Here is a 22,985-nt window from a genome sequence, read left to right on the forward strand (position 1 = left end):
TATTAAAGAATCTGCAGGAGATGAGCAGACTATGTAGCTAATTGTTCTGTTTATTGGTACTGCAGCCTGAGAAGAGTGTTTTTTAGGATGCATGTCCTGCCTGTTTTGCCAGATCAAGAACCATCTTGGTCACTTCGTTTCACCCATGTATTAAAATCTAAAACTAGGAACACTATGGTAAACATAAATGGCATGTTCATTCCTCCATCTAACAAGAGGGTTTGGGTCCTTACATGCAAGCGATGTTGGATCACTAATAAAGTAGAAAACATTTAAGAAATGACCTTGCCTGAACCATTTGCAGAAGTGACTTTATATATAGATCAAGCAACTTGATTTCCTGATCAAAGTGGTTTATCCTCTTTCATTCAATTATTTGCAAATCATTTGAAACAAAGAAACTGGAAGTTCGTACACATTAGCGGCAAAACATGAATCTGTATAAATTGTGCTATCCCAGCACCACTATGTGTAGGAAGTGTTTCGTTCGATAAAACAAATTGCAATATCATGAAAGACAACTGAGTCGAATTCTGTTCTTTGCAGAAACATGGTACGGTTAAATGTCCATTGCCTGATAACATAGGGTTAGATTTATGTAGGAACCATTTTGCGATACCCTAATTGTGAATCCTTGTGATTCGCAATTAGGAAATTGCAAAATGGCATGTATGAAAGTGTGTTGAACACTTTGTGTGATTCCTCCGGGGTCACAAATGGCCTACCTCATGAATATTAATGAGGTAAGTCGCAATGTGCGACCCATTCGGAATTGCTAAAATCACGGGGATGGTGGCCTGCTGGGATCAGCAGACCACCATGTCCATGATTGCTTTTAAATAAAGCAAACTTTTTTTTTAAATGCAACCCATTTTCCTTAAAGGAAAACAGGTTGCATTTGAAAAAGAAAAAAGAAAAGTTTTCTTTTCATATTCTAAGAGCAGACAGTAGTCCGTGGGACCTATGCCTGCTCTGAAAAATCATTTTTCGCTGCTGTTACCAAAGGGAAGGGGTCCCTTGGGGACCCATTCTCATTTGAGAATGGGTTGCCTGCTACTTGAAGTAGGTGGTAAAATGCAAATGTTTTGCGACTGCATTCACAGTCACAAAACATTCCATTACAATTCGCTTTTTGGAAGGAATGCCCTAAACACACCCCATCCAAATAGTAAATCGCAAACCTAATTTGCAATTCGGTAACAGGCTACAGAATCGCAAAATATTTTCCGCGGTGGCCACCGGCGCTGGTCCGTAGTACCCCACCCTGCTCTCCCTGCTGCTCCCTTGCGCCCCCTCTGCTGGCACCCCGCCCGATGCCCCTCTCTACCCTCCCATGCTCCGTATCCTGCCACTCCTCCTTACGATTAATGGTGTGCCGCTATTGTACAATTGCCTTTTGAGATTGATAACTGACTAGGCATTTCTACTTTCTCTTGTTATATGCGGAAGTGTTGCTTGAATACCTTGCAACCTGATGTGCACAACTTTCAATAAAGTTTTCTTTAAAAAAAAGAATCACAAAATAGAGTTTGACACATGTGAAACGCATTTTTTTGCATACACAAATGGGCCGATTCTGCGAATCAGCCCGTTTGTGTGAACACAAAAATGCTTGATACATGTGGCCCTTGATGTTTAGACTCTAGTCATTTTGTCAAACCAGGGGCTGTGACAGTCAATTTTTCCAGGATAAACCCGCTTTTTACGGGATCTGCTCAGTGGTCTTCAGTGATATTGCGATCGGTTTCATCTAATGAAACACTTGTTGCACACAGTGGTGTTGGCATAGAACAATTTAGTATGTCCTCTGTTTGTGCTCAGTAAGGTTATGCAGATTTATTTTTTGCAACTATTGGATAATATGTATGAACTTTCAATTTCTTTGTTTCAAATGATTTGTAATTAATTGAATGAAACCGGAATAACCAGTGTAATCATGAAATTAAGTGTCATGATCTATATATAAGGTCACTTTTGCACGTTGTTCAGATGAGACTTTTGTTTCTTTTGCAAGTTGTTCAGACAAGACTTTGTTTCTTTTTTTTTTCCTACTCATTCCTCCATCTAATGCATACGGATTGATTATTGAAAAAGGAAGGAAGCTAAATGAAGATAGATCTTGTGTTTTAAGTTTCCTGCCGTTTGTTATGCACCTCACTGCATAAAAGTAAATTGTATTGTTTGTAAAATGTAAGTAAATGCATATTAATACATTGTAAATATATTTCTTTGCATAAATAAAGGTATCTCTTGTATACCATGGAAATTATTGCTTTCAAAGTTAATTATTTCTGTTTTAAAGACAAATACCTGTCAGAACCTCTTTCACAGGGCCATGGGGCCCACAGGGGCTACTGGGCACAACCGTGGTGGTTGAGTCCTTTTACTTCTGATGTCCCAGGGCCAGGCCTACTATAGATCCCGCCCAACTGGGCCCAGTGCCCCTTCTGCACTTGACTCTCAGTTGTAGCTGTGTTCTAGCAGTCAAGGCTCCCTTGGGGGATGTAAATATAGGTCAGTGAACGCAAATTATAACTTAAAATACAAACAGTAGGAACAATGGATCAATGTACAGTCAAATACTTGCTTTTATGAGAAATAGTAGTATTTTATTTGCAACTCTACATAGGAAAAGAAAGGCACCATTCAATGCAATAACACAATCCCTCTTGAGATAGGGGCTCTAGTAGTTATCAGGTGAATCCCTGTCCCATCCTTCTGCTTGTAACATGTTAAGAGTTATTCCCCATTCACTGGTGATTGCATCAGGGAGTGCAAGCTAGTAGACCACACTCAAGAGTTATCCCTTTTGACCCTTCAGGAATGTAGTCAAAAGTGTCCATGGTGCTACAGTGCAGATAGCAGCGAGTTCCTCCGGGCCCAGTGGTCCAAGTTTGTGTCTTTTCTGCACTTGCAGCACAGAAGAGTTCCATGATTCAGCAGGCACCTTCAAATGTGCATCTGCGAGTCCTGCTTAGTTTGGAGAGGTTGGGCTGTTGACAGCGCAGGCTTTCTCTCCTGTGCGGTGCTGCCTGAGGTCTCCCAGATGTCAGAGCAGCTCCCTGCTCGCGAAGCCACAGTAAGTTGACATTACTCAATGAGGGGAGGAATCCTTTCCTGCGCTCCCGACTGGAGCCAGTGATGGTGCGACGCCACCCACATCATCTCTAGCATTTCTTAGTGGTAAGTAGGGGCAGTTCCCGCGCAGTGTGTGTCCAACTCGTGGATCGTAGCCTCAGTCTCTTATTCAGGCGGTGGCTGAAATCCTTTGGGTACCGGCAGCTCATGCTGGCATAGGGGGATGCAGTTGTATGGGGTTATTCAGGGAGAGGCTCTCTCACCACATGTGCCCCGGCCCAGACAGTCACAGCTCTTGCCCTTCCCCTTCATTGAAGTGGTAACTTTACCAGTGGCTGCCTCTGGAACACGAGTCAGCATGGCAGTACAGATGTAGCATGGCCTGCACACGGCCCTCTACCGGCATATGTGGGTTTCTGAAAACAATATTGCACACAAGACACAGCCCCATCGGTGCTCAGCCAAATCTTCACACAGGAAGTCCTCATAGTAGGGCTCCCCACAGGACCTTGCTCCCCCCAACACTCTCCTCTTCCTCACAGGGTACACAGTTACCTTGGTCATGCCCCCTCACTCGGAGATGAGCAGGCCATGGTCCCCAGTCCTAGTTATAGACACAAGTCTTACAGAGCCTTCCCTTCTCACACAGCCCATCTTGGCTGCTTGGCAGATGACAAATGTTTTGAGACTCAACCTCCCCATTTTATAGTTCTTTTCCTGACGGCAAATATGATTTACAGTCTGGGTAATTGAACTTTTATGTTGTGGGTTCTGCTTCTTTTGAAGTGGACACTTCTCCTTTTCAAGTGGGCACTTCCTCTTTTCATCTTCCAACATGAAAGATGTCTTTCACAGCAGGCACGACTCCGTAGCTGATTGTCTTTAACACAATTCATCGGAGTGACCAGAGTTCACACTTGGAAGTCAGCCACAGTGATATGTGCATCAAAAGGTTAATCCCAGACTCCCAGTCGTACTCTTTGATTCCCTTATCAGCCCCATTTCCCTTTCTGAGATGTGTCCAGGTGCCTTCCTTGTGATCTATCAGTGAAGCAAAGAGCAATCTTTTCAAATGTAAAGGAAGTCTCTTCCTTTTTCCTCCGGTTTGTCCCCACCCACCTTGCAGGAATGCAGCAATTCACAAATCTTTCGAGGGGTATTCCACTCCTCATGTCTGTATCATACAGGCCTGGGCTTCTCAAAATGGACCCTAGGGTCCTCCTTACAATGTATCATTGCCAGCACACTTACTCATTGTGCTTCCAGTCCAGCACTGTTCTCTGTGCATTGTACCCTTACATTTACCCATGCATCCAGAACACACAGTCTGTGTGTGCTGTTAAGCACTGAAGCTGTTCAGTATTTAGCCAGGGTGTGCTCTTTAAAAACACACACACTGCCAGCATGCACACTCAATATGTGCACGCTCTACAACACTTCTCCCATCATATTGTACTCCACACAAGCACACATACACTCTGCACATGCTTTACCCACACATGCACCGCACAACACTATATCTCTCATATAATGTATTTCTCCCTACATACATACACCCAATACATGTACTAACCACACATGCACTGCACAATACTACTCCGTCCTTGTTCTCTACCCTTCCCAGGTACACATACAACTAACACTGAGTCACTAATCCTGAGCTGCGCCGCACTCCACAACTTACCTGATGTAGGCCAAGGGTGAGTTAAGCACACAGCAGTAGAACTTTTAAAAAGGTGACTGAGTCTGTAGACCTCCATCCAGTGACACAGGGTAAAAAGATCCTGATACTAATACTGATTACTACACAATATGCTGTCATTAGTCCACTTGTGCTGCTTTACTCGTCATGAAGGCAGTAGAGGGTTGTGCTTTGGGCTCTCCTGGTCCAACAACCTGCAATCCGTGAGACAGGCCTATGTTATAGTGGACATTCATGATCAGTGTGTGCCTATGACAAAAATAAATCACCATTCGGGATCCGGACAGAAGTACAGTTGGGCACTCAGGACTGGGGTACACGTCTCTATCATGGAGAGGACGTTTCCGTCCAAACTGTAACCATTCTTGGTCAGACATGAATATATGGGTTACAGAAACAGTTGTCATACATTTGGGTAATTAAAATTGAGCCACAGTGCACGTGAGATACACAACCCTTAGTGTATAACCCTAGGGAACAAGTCCTCCACCCTTTTATATCCACTTCCTGTTCCAGACTGTGCTTGTTTTTGTTTTGTTGTAAAGATACAAATTGTTTCCTGTCTCGTGGTGTGGTTGTGTTTTGGACTTTACTACACAGTTCAGAGTACATGAAAGTTTGCATACATATGAACAATGAAGGTCAAATTGATTGTTGCTTTGTCTATTACACACTAAGAATTTGTCTGGGTTCAATACATTGTAAGTACATGGTTTCTATTATACACACTACCAGTTTAACTATTCTTAGAAACGTTCAAACCAGGAAAGGGAAGCTCTACGTAATTAACGCACAATAAGTAAACAGTTTTTGAAAAATATAAACTCTTTATATATGTGGGTATCTGGAAAAGGACTCACCTATATTAAAACAGATTGAAGCCTGGTGGATTGCAGTTCTCCACTGATTACGAAAAATCGTAATCAACCCATAGTTTCAGAACTTGCAGCAGCATAGGTGATAACCTTATGCATGTACATATTTACCCTGTTCCAAAACAAAGTGGAAGTTTCTAAAGCTAATTTGTCCTGCGGCTTCTCTGCTAGTGCTGACACACAGTATGAGTTAGGTCAGTTATCTGGTTCTTTATTAGAACTCTGCTGCCTGTTAAAATACATTGTCCGATAGTCCGGTGGAGTTGTATAGATGACTGTACAGATCACACAGTGTGCTTTGAGTTGGACTTGTGCTGGGAGGGGCAGTCAGTGAAGTTGTTTGGAGACTGATATGATGTGTTAGAATAAGGTTTGTTTGGTGTAGTTTCTGAAAGGGCAAGCATGTAGCACATCGCCACCAACTATCTGTGGGAGGATAGAAGTTCAAGCTCTCATCCTCTCATAGAGATGCAAGTTTGTTGCAAAATGAAGTACTTTGTTTTGCCTTATATACAGAGTTGAAGCATCCGCTATTTTCATGTGACCTTTGTGGGAAATGGTTGTATCAATATAAATGTCCTTGGATTTGGTGGATGGGTGGTGTAAAACCTGCCAGGTTTGTACTGCCTCAAGCTATGAGGGTTAAGAGGTTGGAGTGGGCCATCATTGCTAAGGACAAACTGAGGCTTGTTTGGGGTGAATTGGATATACCTAAACATTTGTTGTTTGGTGCCCTTGTTAACATCTACAATACTCAGTTGGAAATTGGTAGTGGAGCATGCAACCTGTTTGCCGCCTTACTTTAAAAACACAAGTTACTTGAGATAACTAGAACTGGTGATTTTCAGTAGTTTTGTCCACTAAAAATATGTTTTAACTTAGTGGTGTAACACAGGTCCCCGCAGTGTGGTGGAGGCCCCCAAGTTCCATGGGGCCCCCTCAGCACAGTACTCTGGCAGGAGAGCTCCCGATTTAGTCCGGAAGAGGGCCCCTTCATGTACCATGCAGTGAGGACCCCTCAAGTTTCATTACGCCAGTGTTTTAACTGACACATTCACCTAGCTATAACGTCCCTTAAGCTTTGGCTTTTTCAGTGAATCCATATTTGCAAATCCTCCCTGCTTTTCCCCCTATTTAATATGTTTATATTTGTATGGGAGTAAACCCCAGTAAATACCAGCTGCACTCATATTTTATCTCCAGAACATTATTTTATTTATCACAATGTACAACCCCCACTTTAAATATGGCAGACACATTTCGTACCATCGATCTGGCCAAATAGAGATATATTTTTTAAGTACTATTTTTTATATTCTAGATTAAACTGCCATAAACCTCACTAACTCCTTAAAACCCCTTACCAAAACCCATCTGAACCCCAAAATCACTTACTACTCCATACGACTACCCGTTCCTGAACCCAAAAAAACCCCTTACTACTCCTTACCACTACCCTTTCCTGAACCCTAATAAACCCCTCCAACACCACCACCCACATATAAACCCTTAACTGCATTGTAAATGTAATGTGCTGTGACTTACCTCATAGTGGCTTACTGCATTGCAGAGGTAATTGTGTTATTTGTGTTATAGTGCTTGCATGTAGTAACTCGTTGTCACTACATAGTTGTAGGCCTGGGCGGCAAATTCCGTTCCGGTCGCGGAATTTGCGTAATTTCGCGTTCCGCGGAGAACGCGAAACTGCCCAAAAATCTGCGATCCGCGACTTCGCGACATTTTTTGCTTGTTCGCGTTCTCAATATGCGTGTTCGCGAGATATTTCACCCCGAGCACGCAAACAGCGATCGCGAACAGGAAAAAAGTATCGCGAACAAGCAATTCCGCGTGTTCGTGGAATTTATGCGTGTTCGCGGAGATTTTTTACCGTTTCGCGGAGATTTGCATAACGCGATTACGCAAATTCCGCCCACCCCTACATAGTTGTAAAGGTGGGCTTCAGGGACAAGGCAAACAAATTCAGGTATATAGCTCAGAATTGTATGCTTATGCACTGAGAAACCAGGGCTTGAAATCATAACTCCTGAATTCCAATCCACAGCTTTTGCAATACCACACATTTGCCATAAGGACTCTTTAAATTAAGTGTGAAGACTTTTGGTGGCTTTTTCATTTCTACTGTTTCATAACATGTTGAAATTGATAACACCATCAAAGTTTCTCTTCTGGCGACAAATTATTATTAGACTATTATGTTTTCTTCATAAGTTAATGACATGTTGTTCTTGTTTTCAGTTGAAAGATGTATGAGTGTAATGCAGTCTGGGACTCAGATGATCAAACTCAAGAGCGGAACAAAGGGATTGGTTCGTCTATTTTACCTGGATGAGCACCGGACCTGCATCAGATGGCGGCCGTCCAGGAAAAGTGAGAAGGCCAAAAGTAAGATTGTTCATCTTTGCATTACAGTTTTTTTATGAATCAGCGGAACCCTAATATTTTATTCATAATTGTGCATAGCATCTTAATGGGTACTTAGATTAAGAAAGGTTTGATTTGAACAAATATATTGAACCCAATTGATTGGTCACGATAAAGCACCACATTAGAAGGATATGATTGGTAACAGCAAAATGTAGAATGAAGACAAGAACAGCTATTTGTAACTAAGGAAAAATCTTTGTTTTATATGATATGCTATATACAGTAGACTGGTTATTCAGTTTGTATCTCTTATTGCAATAGGTGTTCTTTCAGCATTCTGATGGAGTGTGCCTATCAGGTGAAAGGCATGAAAACTGGAGGCATAATGTTACTTACGTGTAGACAGATGGTTTGATTATTGGACTGGATATATATGTGATGGTGAATTGGCTGATGGCGTATCTCGAAGATAGCCTGGGTGGCATATTGTATGCTAATATTAGCAAATAATCTAATGGCAAATTTTTGCCTTTAACCTTCCTACTTATTTGGTGGTGGTAGATGGAGGTTGGGAATACCTGAGGAGATTGAATATTGTTCGGGTAGGAAAATTCAAAATCTTATCCAAGGGAGAGAGGGATGCCGACCAGTAGACTATTGCAGTCTTCTGAAATGAGTAAGTTGCCAAGTGAATTTTCAAAGTGGAATGGAATCAGTGCAGATTTTCCATAAGTAGTTGTAATCATGCTGCTTTGGCTATATTGGCCGTGAACACCTCCATCTTCATTTATGGTTTCAGTATCAGTGAGCCCTTGAGGAGTGAGATTGAGTTGAACAGGGAATAGTGGGGAGAGGAAGAAAGCATTCCAGTTTTGGCAGAATTCAGCATCAAAAACTGTATATTGTTATTAATAATGTAATTGTATCTACTCCCTATACTTTTTATTTGAAACAAATCCATATTTCTTGTCTCTTAAAGAATCAATTGCTAGGAAAAATCCATATTGAGGGATATATTCCTTAAAAGTGACTGGTGTGAATTAGATTTGACCATCATCAGTGGAAATGCTGCACTTGAGATGCGTGGATGTGTGCATAGTGGGAATATTTTTACCCACATTTAGATGTTTGATTGGTGTGCATTTCACACTGCACCAAAGTAAGCAAAGATTCTGAAACTAAACTATTAAAGCACAAAATGGGGGCCTAGGCAAAGTATTGAAGTCTGATACTGGCTCGCTTATCTGCACTGCGTGCTGCTTGCTTTTATCATTATTTACATTTGAAAGTGTTCACTTTCAGATAGAGTATGCTAGTTGTCAGGCTGAAGCAGAGGCTTTCCCCTGGTGATTAAACTTCAATGCATTATTTCAAGAAATGACTTACATCTTCAGTACATAAATGATTCAGTGTGAAATCATCTCATTCGTGATTTTCTAATAAATATCCCCACAGTACACAGTCTTTCGCCATGCAATAAGGGCAAACTCCTCCATAATGTGATCATCTTTAAAACCTTTTTTCTCCGTACTTAAAATAAGAATTGCAGAAATAGACCTGGGAAGTTATAATATTTTACTGATAAAATATACATTATGTCCTGTAGAATAAGATGTAACAAATAGCTAATTTTTTCACATGTTTGCCAAAGGAATTATGTCTGACAACCTTTGTGAATGCAATAAATATATTTACTGCGGCAGAACCTTTTTTTCTAATTAATAACTATATTTACTGAAGTTGGACATTGTAACAATGGTACTAGAATGCTGTAGGTACTATACATTTTTACATGCAATTCAATTCAAGAAGCTTTATTCGAGAAATTCTCATAAAAGCAGTACACACAATCATAATTTTTTTAAAACATTATTAAAATCATACATCAGAAAATGTACAGACAATCAAAATTCGAAAAGATAGATTTAAACACAATACATTAGCACATTAACCAATATTACGTTCTTTTAATTAAATAGCTACTAAAAAATGACACTCTGCCTAATGGACCATGCCCACCCCAAAAATTTAGCGGTACAGTCAATTGGAGACAGGAGCTAGTTCAAATGATTCTCATAGCTACAGAGCTGCTGGGAGCACCTAAATTTTTACAGGCCGGTGCTAACCAAATACGCCGTGGGGCTGCGTAAGCTTTGCAGGAAAACAAGAAGTGCCCAATGGACTCTTTTATAATTCCACAGGTAGGGCAGGTAGTATCGGTAAAACCCCTCCACCTCCCGGTTAAAGACCTTAAGGGGAGGGCACCTATCCTCAATTGAAAAAAAAGTTTCCTATCCCTTGGGTTAGTTATAATATCCCAGAATAGTTCTAGTGTAGGGAGGGGCTTAACCTCCAAGAAACGACCAGACATAGAACCTGCATCAGATTTTCGCCATGCCTGCTCAAACACGTGGGCCCAATACAGCTCCTTGATTGCTTGCTTGCTAGAAAAGGATGCTTCTAATGGGGTATCCCATAGCATCTTTAACCCAAGCACACATAACAATGTTCTAAGTTTACTCAACCATTGGATCTTATGGGAGACATCGGCCTTGATCACTGCTACAAAGCCCTCGGCATAATGCTTAAGTTCTGGTGTAGTCCAAAGCCGCCTCCAGTATAAAATCGGGCGTAACCTTGCCAGGTCACCTACTGCCTTCCTTCCCAAGTCATATCTGAGGGGGATCAGGGGTGTACTTTTAGGGAGACCGGTTAATGACCTACAAAACTTATTCTCAGACATCTGCATCGAATTGAGGTTACCAAATCCCCACAATTCTGCACCATACAGTGCAGATCCCAGGGTTTTTGCTTCGTACACCTGCAAAACTGGTGCAATAGGTTTTGACTGTGATTTACTATGCTCAAGCCCAAGGACTCCAGCCACTTGTCTATGCTTTAGAGCAGCCAAGTCAATGTGCTGAGCCCATCTTAAATCATCAGTTATGTAGATACCCAGATAAGTGAAGGCTCTGACTGCATCTAGGGAGCGTTGGCTCAAGTACAACTTGGGTCTGACACTACGGTGAGGATTAAAAAACATAAGTTTAGTCTTTGCCACGTTAACTTCCAAACCATTATTCCTACAAAAATCATCAAAAATACAGAGGGCACTTTGCAGACCACTGGGAGTCTTTGACAGGATCAGCGTATCATCGGCAAACATCAAGATCGCCAACAAGGGTGCGTCCACATTCACAGATAGCATTCTGGCTACTACCCCATTAATAAATAGTGAAAAGAGCAGCGGGGCCATCGCACACCCTTGTCGCACACCCCGTTCTACCGGAAAATCAGCAGTAGTCTCACCCTGCCTACCCCACTGTATCCTGGCGAAGTGTGCCTCATGTAGCCGCATAGCCATAGTCAGTAGATCATCAGGCAGATCCAGGCTTCTTAATTCAAACCACAGCTTGGACCTAGGCACCAGGTCGAAGGCATCCCGCAAATCTACAAAAGCAGCGTAAAAGCTACCTCCGCCAAGTACCACAGTCCGCCACTGTACCAGAGAGAATCGAAACACCTGGTCCATCGTGCTAGTGGCCCTCCGAAACCCTGCTTGGAAGGGTGATAGTGCGTTATGCTCTTCAACCCATTCCATGAGCCTGTTTACCACCATCCTCCCCACAACCTTTTGTATGGTCGCTATCAAGCTAATTGGCCGATAGTTCCCAGGCAACCCCCTATCGCCCTTCTTAAATATGGGAATGATGATTGCACCCCTCCAACTCATCGGTACCGGTGCTCCTTGAGCAACTGCATTAGCGAAGAGAAGGATGTATCTACCCCATCATTCCTTATCATTAGTAAAAAGGTCTACTGGGACCCCATCCATTCCAGGGGCTCTACCCGACGATGCTACACTTAATGCCAACAGGACCTCTTTGAGACTAAAAAATGGCTCTTTGGGATAAACAACCCTAAACCCATCCATCTCCCTGCCAGGATTAGATTTGGCACATTGGGGTTTCAAATATTTGACCCAATCCTCCTCCTGGACATTATTATTAGGGCAGTCGGGCTCACCACCCCTCCCCCATTTAACAATACTCCAGAAAAGCCTGGAGTCCTTGGAGCCGCAGGTTTCCAGTAGCTCTCTCCAGTGCCTCTCATCCCACTCCTTTTTTGCTGCGACTATGCAATCTTTATAATTACTTCTGGCGCCACGAATTTCTGCCAGATCCCTAGTCTTAATAGCACTGCCCAGAGCTAGCCTTGCCATCCTGCACTGTGCATTGTACCATTTCGCAGTCTTGTTTGGGGCCCTACTATTATTCCTACCTACCTTCTGGAAATGTGACTTAATAGTTAGGAAGAGAGTATCATGAATTGTTGTCGCTTCCTGCGACCCCTGGGTAACAGTAGCAACCTGCTCCAAGGCCTCAATGGCTCTATCCACCTCCATATTTATACTAGCCATAGAGTCTTGATTGGGCAGTACACGAGGCCATTTTAGCCGACGTGTATCATTGGAAGAGACTGGTAGGGGGAGACCTTCCCACTCTGTTCGAACATACCCACTAGGCAAGGTCCACCATCTATTTTTACATGCATTGTGTATCAATTCTGAGTATCGACGATGCAACCCAGAACTTCCTAAAACAGTCTAAGATCCACCCAAAAATTTCACTCATTACGCAGATGTTCATAAGACCCGTGATTATATCATGAGTGTCCCACCATGTAACAAATGACTGATATCGAATATTGCAGACAACAATTTGCAATCAAACCCAATTGACATCGAGGGATAAACAATCGATACCGATTTATTTTGATCATGAATAGGGTGTAGGATTGTATCTTTCTTTATTAGAAAATGGTTTTGTGGTACCAAAAGTGCATGCTAAAGGAGAACCAGCGTTGGCAAAGCCAATAGGTCTCACCTATAAGACCTACTGATTGCTAATGTTTTTTAGCATGCTGTACAGCATTGCGGCTGCTGTGTGGCATGGCAAAATAAATGTGATGGCGCAACCACTGCATCATTTTGTAGGTGCATGCATGTGTTCAAAACTCATGTGTCTACAAAAGGACTTGAGATAGTTGAAAAAAAGTAGCACTAAAGTGCTGGTTCAAAATGTAGTGCAAAAAGTGCTTAAAAAACATTAATGTAGAAGTGGGATGTGAGAGCTGGTTGGAAGGAGGAATGGTGTATGGCAACATGGCAGATGTTGGCAGAAGCAACATGGCAGGTGGGCATTGGGAGAAGCAACACAGCAGGTGGGTGGAAGGAGAAGCAACAAGTGGGAGAGACAATGGGCGAAAGGGAATATGTTGGTACAAGGGAGGGCAGAAGCACACGGACAAGTGAGAGGAAGAAGAGTGCGGGTGGTGGAGAGAAGCAAATGGGCAGGGAGAGTGAGGAGGACAAAAGCACACAAGTGAGACTTCTGGAAAACACATGCACTCTCATGCACTCTCATGCAGTGCCTATCCAAAAACAAACAAAGTAGTTCCCTAAAAATGAGCAGATAAAGCATAGAAGCTAAGCAGTCAAAAAGATGATAAAAGGGATATGCACCATGAGAGGGACAAACACAAGACTAACAACAAACCCATCAAAAAAGCAGCAGCCAAATTAAAGTGACAGGAAAGTCAACCAACGGTGATCAGTGAATAGGCTACAAGCCCTTGTTCATACTTGGTAAGCCCACATTATGTTTTTCAGAACCAGACAGCTGGGGTTGGCCTAAAAATCAACTTGCACATTCTGCCTTTCATTGCACAGTAGTAGGCATGGTTATTTATATATATTAAAAAATATATTTCACTACTTTAATGATGCACTGGATTGCTGGTTTCAAAAATAAGCTTCCAATAGATTTTCCTCTACTGAGATTTCGGAAAAACATCCATCTGCTTCTGTTTACATCACTGGGGAGCTGGTACAATAATGTGTATTGTTTATACTCGTTGGACTTTCCCAAAGTGTACATTTTAGAGCCATCAGTGTGTAGTGAAATAAATAAGTTCTACATTGCACCACCCACAGAGAAAAACTGTTTCTTTCTGGGAATTTCAGATGTACTTGACACAATCATCACATCGAAAAGTGAATTACTCTACTGCTATCGTTCCTATAATGAATACAGTACAATATGTATTTCTGAATGATAGAGGTTGTTAAAAAAGGAAATTAATTCTTGTTCTGTCTTAATAGTGCCAACACATGTTGCCTTTAGCACTTAGTACCACTTGCTAACAATAACTGCCACTATCGAAATACCCTCCAGACTTTTAAGCAGCCATTCAAAGGGGCCATCAACCCAGCACAATGGCTGGTAAACTGGCACGTGTCCTCCCAATTACAAGAATGATTTCTTCAATAACTACCATATCATGACCCATATCTGTCAAAGAAAAGTTATTTGATTTGTCATGTTTGTGGAGCACAAACTCAAAGAGGTTATATATATATATATGTGGTATGATTCACTTTTTAAAATCGTTTTTTCTCCTGCTTCATTGTTTATTTTGCTACATGGTATAGATTATGTTTACCTCTTTAATATAAATATCCTAACCTCTGAACAGAATACTGTAGAGCTAATACTATTACTGCTCTTCGTTGTTTTTTTAGTTTTTTTTATACATTCTCTTGTCATATGTCAAATTAGTTTTGTACTAGACATTGACATCACATGCTTTACATCATGTTCCCATCGTTAAGGCACATAGTCTGAGCTGTCACTTGAACATGAAAGGGCTAAAATACAAGTGCTAGCCTGCCTCAACCTTTGTGTTTGTTTTGTGCTAGCATTGGCTTGTAAAAACTGTAAGAACTGTACTGACATTATTGTATTGTAATTGCATTTATATAGCTCTTAGTGCTGCTGACGAGGCGTTGAAGTGCTTTTTCTGCGAGTAGCACGCTATACCGGAATCCATAAAGGATTAGTGGTGAATTAGTATAGTGAAATACGAAAGTAATTTGAGGGATGGATAAGTTAGTTATTTGGATTGAGAAGGATGGTGGAGGGATAGAAGAGGAAAAAAGTTTGCATTTATTTAGCGTTTGCTACCCCTGGTGAGGTGTTGAAGCACTTTTTCAGCGAGTAGCATGCTACTCCGGAACCCATAAAGGATTAGTGGTGAATTAGTATAGTGAAAATATGGAAGTAATTTGAGCAGTGAATAGGTTAGTCAGTTACTTAGCTTGAGAAGGATAGTGGAGGGTTAGAAGAGGGAAAAGGTTTCTATTGATATAGTGCTTGCAACCCCTTATGAGGTGTTGACGCGTTTTTCGCAAGTAGCATGCTCCCCTAAAGTATTAGTGGTGAATTAGTATAGTGAAATATGAAAGTAATTTGAGTGGTGGATATGTTTGTCTGTTATTTGGATTGAGAAGGATAGTGGAGGGATAGAAGAAGGAAAAGTATTGCATTTATATAGTACATGCAACCCCTGATGATGTGTTGAAGTGCTTTTTGGTGAGTATAACGCTACTCCAGAACCCGAATAGGATTAGTGGGAATTAGTATATTGATAAATACAATTAGAATGGTGGACATGTTAGTCTGTTATTTGGATTGAAAAGGAATAGTGGAAGGATAAAAGAGGGCAGGCTTATGATTTATTTTTGGGAGTTCATAGCAGTAGAACGGGGTTTGGGATGAGTAAAGAGGAGGTGGAGGGGAAAGAGTCAGAGAAGGGTTTAGAAAGGCTTGTTTGGGAGATATGAATAGTAAAAGAGGTATGAGATGATACAAGGAGTGGTAGAGAAGGTAAGAGTCTGGAAAGGGTTATTTTGGGAATCATAGTAGTGGTATGGGGTTTGGGATGAATGAGAGAGTGGAGGTAGAGGATATATTGATAGAGGTATAGCGTGAGAAATAGGGTAGTGCATTGGAAAGTAGTAGAATGAGGTTTGAGATGAGTCAGAGAGTTGAGGTAGAGGATATATTGAGAGTGGTATAGGGTGAGAAATAGGGTTGCGCATTGGCTATGCTGAATTAGAAGCAAAGTAATAAATATATAGATACATAAATACATGGGATGCATATATATGCATAAGGAAGGTAATATATGTAGATTAAAGATGCATTTAATAAACTCTGGCTTTCAAATGTTGTTGTACTTCAAATTAATTTATTTTTTCTCATTTCTTTGTAATTCAGTAGTGAAGCAATTGTACATAATTAGTTATGATAACAGATTTACTATTTATGCAGTCACATATATACATATTAAAAACATAAAATAATGTAACCATAATTATTAAGTACATTTGTTAAGCAGAACTAACCAATATCTATATTTTTAAAAGCCTAATTATGCACATTTTATACAAATCAATACACATATCTAGGTACATATCTATAGTCCAAATAAATGCTTAAATACAGAGAGATATGCTGTATATTTGTTTGCGTATGGTGGTTATGTGAGGAAGAGCTAATTCTGGAGTAGTTTTCTGAAGATAATGTTATCCATGGATCTTATGTTGGGGGTTAGAGTTTCATAGTTTGGCTGATTAAACAGAGAAGCAGGTTACACCCATGCTTTTTTAGGTTGAGCCTAGTGCAGCGCGCATGCCCTGCCCCAGGGAAATGACCTCCTGGAATCACTCTGGACTTTTCACACGTTGTGTGTTTTTTTTTTTTAGCATTTTTTCTATTGGGCTTTGCGTACGTCTTTCTAAAAAGACAGCACGCAATTGGGCAAAGGCGGGTGCATGTCCCACCTTTCCCAGGAAATGTATCCACCTACGGCTTGTGGTTACGAGCAGGGGCGCCATCTGTTCGGGGTCAAAAACACCATCTGTTTTTAATTAGCGCGTTTGCTGCGCTGCCGTGATCACTCGCCCCCACTTTTCTCTCGCGCTATTCTTTTTAACCAGCCCTCCACTCACATGCCACACGCACACGCACAGCCCTGCCAATGCTCAGTTTGCAATGAGAAACTTGTGCATTCGCTGTCATGCTAGGCCCATTGCTGTTGACTTGTAGAAGGAGGAAGGCAGCAGCATCGTGGTTTGACAGTGGCGGCCGAGGCAGAGGTAGCGAGGCCTCTGCTTACACACACGGCTTCTGATTTTCTGTACTGTGCTCGCTTTCTGATTTGGTACTGGCATTATATAATGCAATCTTAACTTTAAGGCAAGCAACCTATTAATCTTATGTTTCACCTCACAACTGCTGGTTCGAACCCTAGCGCGTCTGCTCAGCCTTTCATCCTACTAGAAGCCGACGGACTAATTAACATTCATTTGGTTGGCAATAAACATCTGTTACTCTGCACCAAGATGCAGCATACTCCAGCCCCGCCTTCACTTGCACACTGGGATAACTGATTTTGTACTGGCATTATATAATAGAAGCCAGCAGTGGCGGCGCGCAGGCTGCCATCTGTTTTGGGTCAGGTTTCATTTCCAGACTTTGCCGCTTTCATTAGAAGGCACGTCCCCTCCACCCTACCTCCGCAAGAGTGAGCTTTCATTTTCTCTAAAACACAAAGGAACAGAAACCAAATCAATTACGGTGACATCTTACTTTTCAGCAGAATCGTCAGCACCATCTAATGAGTGGGCCTTGGCCAACAAGCCTACCCTGGAAAGCAACAAGCAGCTGCTACAGCAGTTAAAGCTCCTTAAAGACCACTCATGTCTTGGGGAGGAAGAGAACGATCCTCGTGGGGTTTCAGTAAATAGCTACATTGTGATGCTTAACCATTTGTCGACCGCATAATCATGCTTCTGGTCAAAACAAGACCAATGTTTTCTTATAGCCTGTCAGATTTTTGTAGACAAGGGATCAAAGGTCAGGACGACTGGCAGGCAATCATTAGATTCTTTACAGTTCTTTTCAAGAAGTGCTTCCCGGGGAGTGTTATGGGCCCTTTTACGGGCTCTGTTGACAATCCTCCTTGGATAGGCCCGTTGTACTAGCTTCTCAGTCAAGCTTTCAGACTGTTGTAGATAATCATAAGTGTAAGAACATTTCCTGCGGTATCTAAGGAACTGGCCAACTGGGAGATTATTCCTGAGGGCTCTCGGGTGGAACGATTGATAGTGCAACAAGGAATTCTTATCCGTTGGTTTTTGATGCACACCTGTGATTAGCTTATTGTTTGTTACTCCAATATCCAAATCAAGATAAATCTCACTTTCATTGCTTATGTTCCATGTGAACCTCAAGCATTTGTCACGACCACTCAGCCAATCCAAAAACTCACAGAGCTGACTTTCTGGTCCAGACCAAACACACAGGACATCATCAATATACCTCTTCCAGAGATAAATATGGCTCTGGAAGGGGTTAGATGGATGATATAGATGATGATCTTCAAACTGGCCTACATATATGCAGGCCAGACTGGGCGCAAAAGTTGCGCCCATAGATGTACCAGATACCTGCAAAAACAGCTAATTTTTATAGCAAAATTAGTTATGAGTCAGGGCTAACTCAGCGCATTGCATCACAAACGACTGTGGGGTATTGTAGAACCACTCCTGAGCCCCAAGAGCGCAGGCTGCTGCCACCAGCGTCGCCTCTTGGGGTATACTAGTGCACAAATACTCAATGTCAATTGTAACTAGGAACTGTTGTGAAGGATCAAAGTCCATGTCCTCAAGAATGTTCAAAATGTCAGTGGTGTCCTGGACCTAGGATGGCTTTTTAACACCGACTCTGTAAGAACAAAATCTGCAAACTGTGACAGAGGTTCTAGAACAGAGGAGATGCCCTAAACTATCGGGCACCCTGGCGGTGGACGTTGTGGCTTATGAATTTTAGGCAGAATATAAAACACCGGTGTTCTGGGCTTTATATTAATTAAAAAATCTGCCTCTTTGCTGGTTATCCACTTCTTTTCTTTCGCTTGCAAAACCATGGCTCTAATCATATCTAGAAGTTCATCTGCCGGATCTCTAAGAAGGGGTTGATAATTTTTCCTTTCTTGTAGTAACCTCATAACCTCCGCTTCGTAATCACAGGTGTTCATTAAGACCACAGCGCCGCCTTTATCGGCAGACTTTATGGTTATTGAGTCAAAACGCTACAGGATAATGACTACACACCATCAATGCTTCTTTCTCCTATTTCGCTTTGGAATTTGTAAGCAAGACCTATGAGCTTGTCTATAGGTAGCATAACTATATGAATTATGTTTCGTATACACACTTCAAACAGCTGCATGCTCTAGATTTTAACACTTTATTTTCCGTCATGACTGGGTAAATGTGCTTTTATTATACAATGCCCACATAATGCCACATCATTAATTTAATTTATTTCTATTGTGGTACAGTTTTGTGTGTATATGGGTATAATTTAATATTCAACAATGTAGTTGCAGTAGAATTCCTGGTTATTTGGAATGAAAAAATCGTAGTTTGTGTTTCAGGGGCTATGCATTTGAGATGATGTGCATTTTAAATGTGGTGTGCTGTAAAATCTGCTTGTTTTGATATTGAACTAGATGTTTGTTCCCATTTGAGCCACCCCAAATCTGTAGCCTTTCAATCTCCTCTCAAAGCTTCTGCGCCCAAAACTGTCTTTCTTTAACCACAGATAGTGAAGTCAAGCTAAGTGAAGTTATTGTTAGTATTTTCACCATTCGAGTTCAGAAAAGAGAAATTCACTTTGGCTATCTAATAACATGATGCCCTGTATCCAGCACCTCTCATCCTGCCATCTCTCCAAGACAGTGGGACTTTGTCTTCCCCAAGAAATCAACCATTCACTCTATTTCCCTGTAAATGTGTTCTCTTCTACTTTGTTGCATAGAAGTGAGCAAGTAGTTCTTATTTTCGAATAATCAGGCTCTTTAATCTGAATCTTTGTATGGGAGCTTGCAAATTTCTCAGGTGCGGCTGAAGTTGAATACCAAGAGACTGGCTGTATTCCAAATGCTAGGTGCCAGAATGTGAAGGAAATCCTGAGGCACCTTTCCACTGGCTCGTGGACATTCCTGAATCCGCTTAAATGGATTGGCGCGTCTTGATTCTCTGTTCTGGATCTCCAGTTAAACTCTTCAAGAGTACTGCTGCTGGCATAGCAGTGTGAAGTAGCAGAAAACACTAGATTGAAGGACCTGTGATCCCTCATATGAACATATATCCATAAAGTGGCATATGTTTCCATCTAGTGAGATCAAGATGTTACTACATTCAAAGGATGATCTTCTTCATCAGTGGTGCTTCATGTGTGGAGGTTAACTCTTCAGGTTTGGTAACTTTCTTGGAACCACACAATAGTTATTGAGAAAGGCATGCCTGTCTGACATCTGGAAGAGTTTCCATGACAGAGGTTAATGTGAAAATGACATTTGGCAGGAAGTTTTGTCTACGTTGACATTCAAATATATAATTGTATCCAAAGATCTGGACATATAGGTTTACTCACTTTGTTTGAATCATCAGTGAAGGTTTCTTAGGTTATTTTCACCAAAGAAACACTGTTCTTGTTTTTATTAGAGATAATGTCTGCATGTCGTACAGTGAAGTAGTTTTCACAAAATTTCATACTCTGAGACCTTTGATGCAAGACATCCAGGCGTAAGCGGTTGACACAAACATGTCCCAAATCAGGTGACATTTTGACATTTAGAGATGATTGAGTTCTTTAGTTATTTGTGCTCCATTTGAGTATTTCACCAATCACTTGCATCCTTTAGTTCTATTCATCTATCTTTCACGGCAGTCAGCCTCACTTCTTTGAGTGATATTAGTCTTACCATATTTGCCAACAGTGACAATTTCAGTAAAGTCCCAAGCGAAAAACTGTCTGTTGCCCTAGCTATTTAAAGAAAATATGTCTTCTCTCCAGCATCTCCCTTTCAGCCACCTCCCTGTGACAATATGGACGTGCAGAGTTGATTGGGGTCAAGTAATGTATACATATAGACATAACAAACATGAAAAACCTTTAGGATATGGGAATATAGTAGACACCCTGGTTGTAACATCCTTAACAGTTATTGATGCTCTTAACACTTGCTAAATGTCTTTCAAATAATCAGCAAGTAGTTCTGAATAAAATAGCTTTTTTTCTTACCCCAAAGTAAAAACTTCAGAATAAGTATACTTTCACATGATGTAGCCACAGCCGACGTGTTTAACTCATGTATACAATTCCAATCAGGCTCTTCATGTGAAAGAACACCTATGTAAATTCTGTCAGGAAAAAAGGAACAAGCGCAACAAGTTTGGTCACTGTGTGGATCAGAAGATTGTTTAGCAAATGCGATCAAAATAGTGTCACTACTGCTTGTGGAAAATGGTCTGTCAAGGGTGAACTATAAAAAAATGCACATAAAGAATAAACACCGATCTGTTACTTTTTATGATATTTTGAGTTGCACTGATTTTTAATTTGTACATTATAAATTCAGAATAATTTCTATATGTACATGTTCTTATAGAGCAAATGCTTATCAATCTATTGAATTAAAAATAATAAACCTGCAAGCAGTTATGTTAATGAGCATGTGGACTGCATTCAGTGCCAAGCAGATCAGTTGTTTGATGTTAGCTTCTTGTTGTTTACAGTGCCCTTCTGTGTTTTGCTTCATGGGCCTGGACATCTGATTCAGTTACTAGTATACTATCTAATGCTGCCCCTGTTCTTCCCTATCTACAGCTTCCTTATTTTAGTCTGGGTGTTGCCTCTTCCATCTATAGTTTTTCCCGATTCCTGATCAAGATTTTACTTTAATTGTCCAGCTCTGTGTCTGTGTGTCTCCTGGACTACTCAAGATTTGTAATTACTTTCAGCTTTCCATTTACTCTCTTTGTGGATTCTGTTATTTGCATCAGATTTTTATTTGTCTCCTAGAAAAGAATTCAATCTTCCATTTTGTTAAAACCTTCATTTTGCCTCCTTTAACTTTCAACCTGTCTCCGTCTCCAGACTTTATCAAACTTCCTGCATCAGTTTTCAACCTGTGTCGTTTGGGAGTCGTAACTCTTACTCCTCCTCCAGTCTTTCCTTTACTTCCAGAGGAAGCTTTATTCTAGCTTTTGAGCAGCCAGACTCCTACTGCTTTGTGTTCCATCCTTTGGTTTATATACTGTGCCAGCCTTAGATCTCTCTCATTTACTACAGGAGTTCAGTCTCTTGCTTTAGCATTTACCTTCCCTCTCAGTCAATCTTGCATCTCATCTCTTCTCTGCAGATTTTGCCCTACCTTCCACACAGTAGTGTTTAGCGTGCCCCCATTCTACAGATTTGTTCTACTTCTGGCCTTCTTTAGCATTCTGGCTTACCTTGTTTCCCAGATTTGGGTTTGCTTCCTTTCTCAAGCCTTTCATCTGCTCTATTATCTATCTTCTGGTGTTTTGACACACTTTTCTAGCTTTTGGTCTACTTGTTATTCTTTACCTGTGTGTTTTTTCTTAGGCTTTTAGACCACCTACTTGCTCCATATCTTGGTCTGTATCCCACATCCACCTTATAGGCTCTCCACTGTTGCAGTTCCCATGATCCTTTACCAAATCTGTGAACAATGTAGTTTTAGAAATCCCAATTGTCTAGTATCTGATGTCTTTTACTTACTCGCTTCTTTCGCTTTGACCTCTGGTTCTCTTCTTTCAGCTGGAAGACTGCTATTCACAAAATGCACGTTATATCTTGGAGGAGGGGAGGGGCAATCGACTGTCTGCCTTAATTTATGATCTAGCGAATTTTCATGAACCAAAATGATCCAGGATTGAAATTGGGTGTGTTGTGAACCTTCTTATATGCTGCATTGCAGAAGGGGTGGATGGGTCTGTATGAGGAGGGAAAGAGGATAGAGTGCAGTTCTGGCCTGAGATAGAATATGTCTACCCATCAACTACAGAATTCCACAGCATCAACAGTATTAACCACTTCAGGAATTGAGTGGAGGTGTGCAACTTTCAGATGTTTGTCTGCTTCCTAGGCTACTAGAGATCTGGACAATCCTGTTTGTTTGTTATCATATTAGAAGTGGATAGATGTCACTGCGTGGGACTAGAGAAA

At 41.3% G+C, this 22,985-nt stretch overlaps 1 protein-coding gene across 7 annotated transcripts in view; it reads left to right on the forward strand.

Annotated features, from left to right (window-relative positions):
- Nucleotides 1-22,985, forward strand: part of PLCH1 (phospholipase C eta 1) — a 944,957-nt gene that overhangs the window by 439,406 nt on the left and 482,566 nt on the right. For all 7 annotated transcript variants that reach the window (XM_085634800.1, XM_085634805.1, XM_085634802.1 and 4 more), the window contains one exon: nt 7,912-8,058. In XM_085634800.1, coding sequence (XP_085490926.1) covers nt 7,912-8,058 — 147 coding nt within the window. The remainder of the gene's footprint in view (nt 1-7,911; nt 8,059-22,985) is intronic.

The sequence above is a fragment of the Triturus cristatus genome, chromosome 11 (assembly GCF_964204655.1).
Source record: "Triturus cristatus chromosome 11, aTriCri1.1, whole genome shotgun sequence".
NCBI classification, from domain to species: domain Eukaryota; kingdom Metazoa; phylum Chordata; class Amphibia; order Caudata; family Salamandridae; genus Triturus; species Triturus cristatus.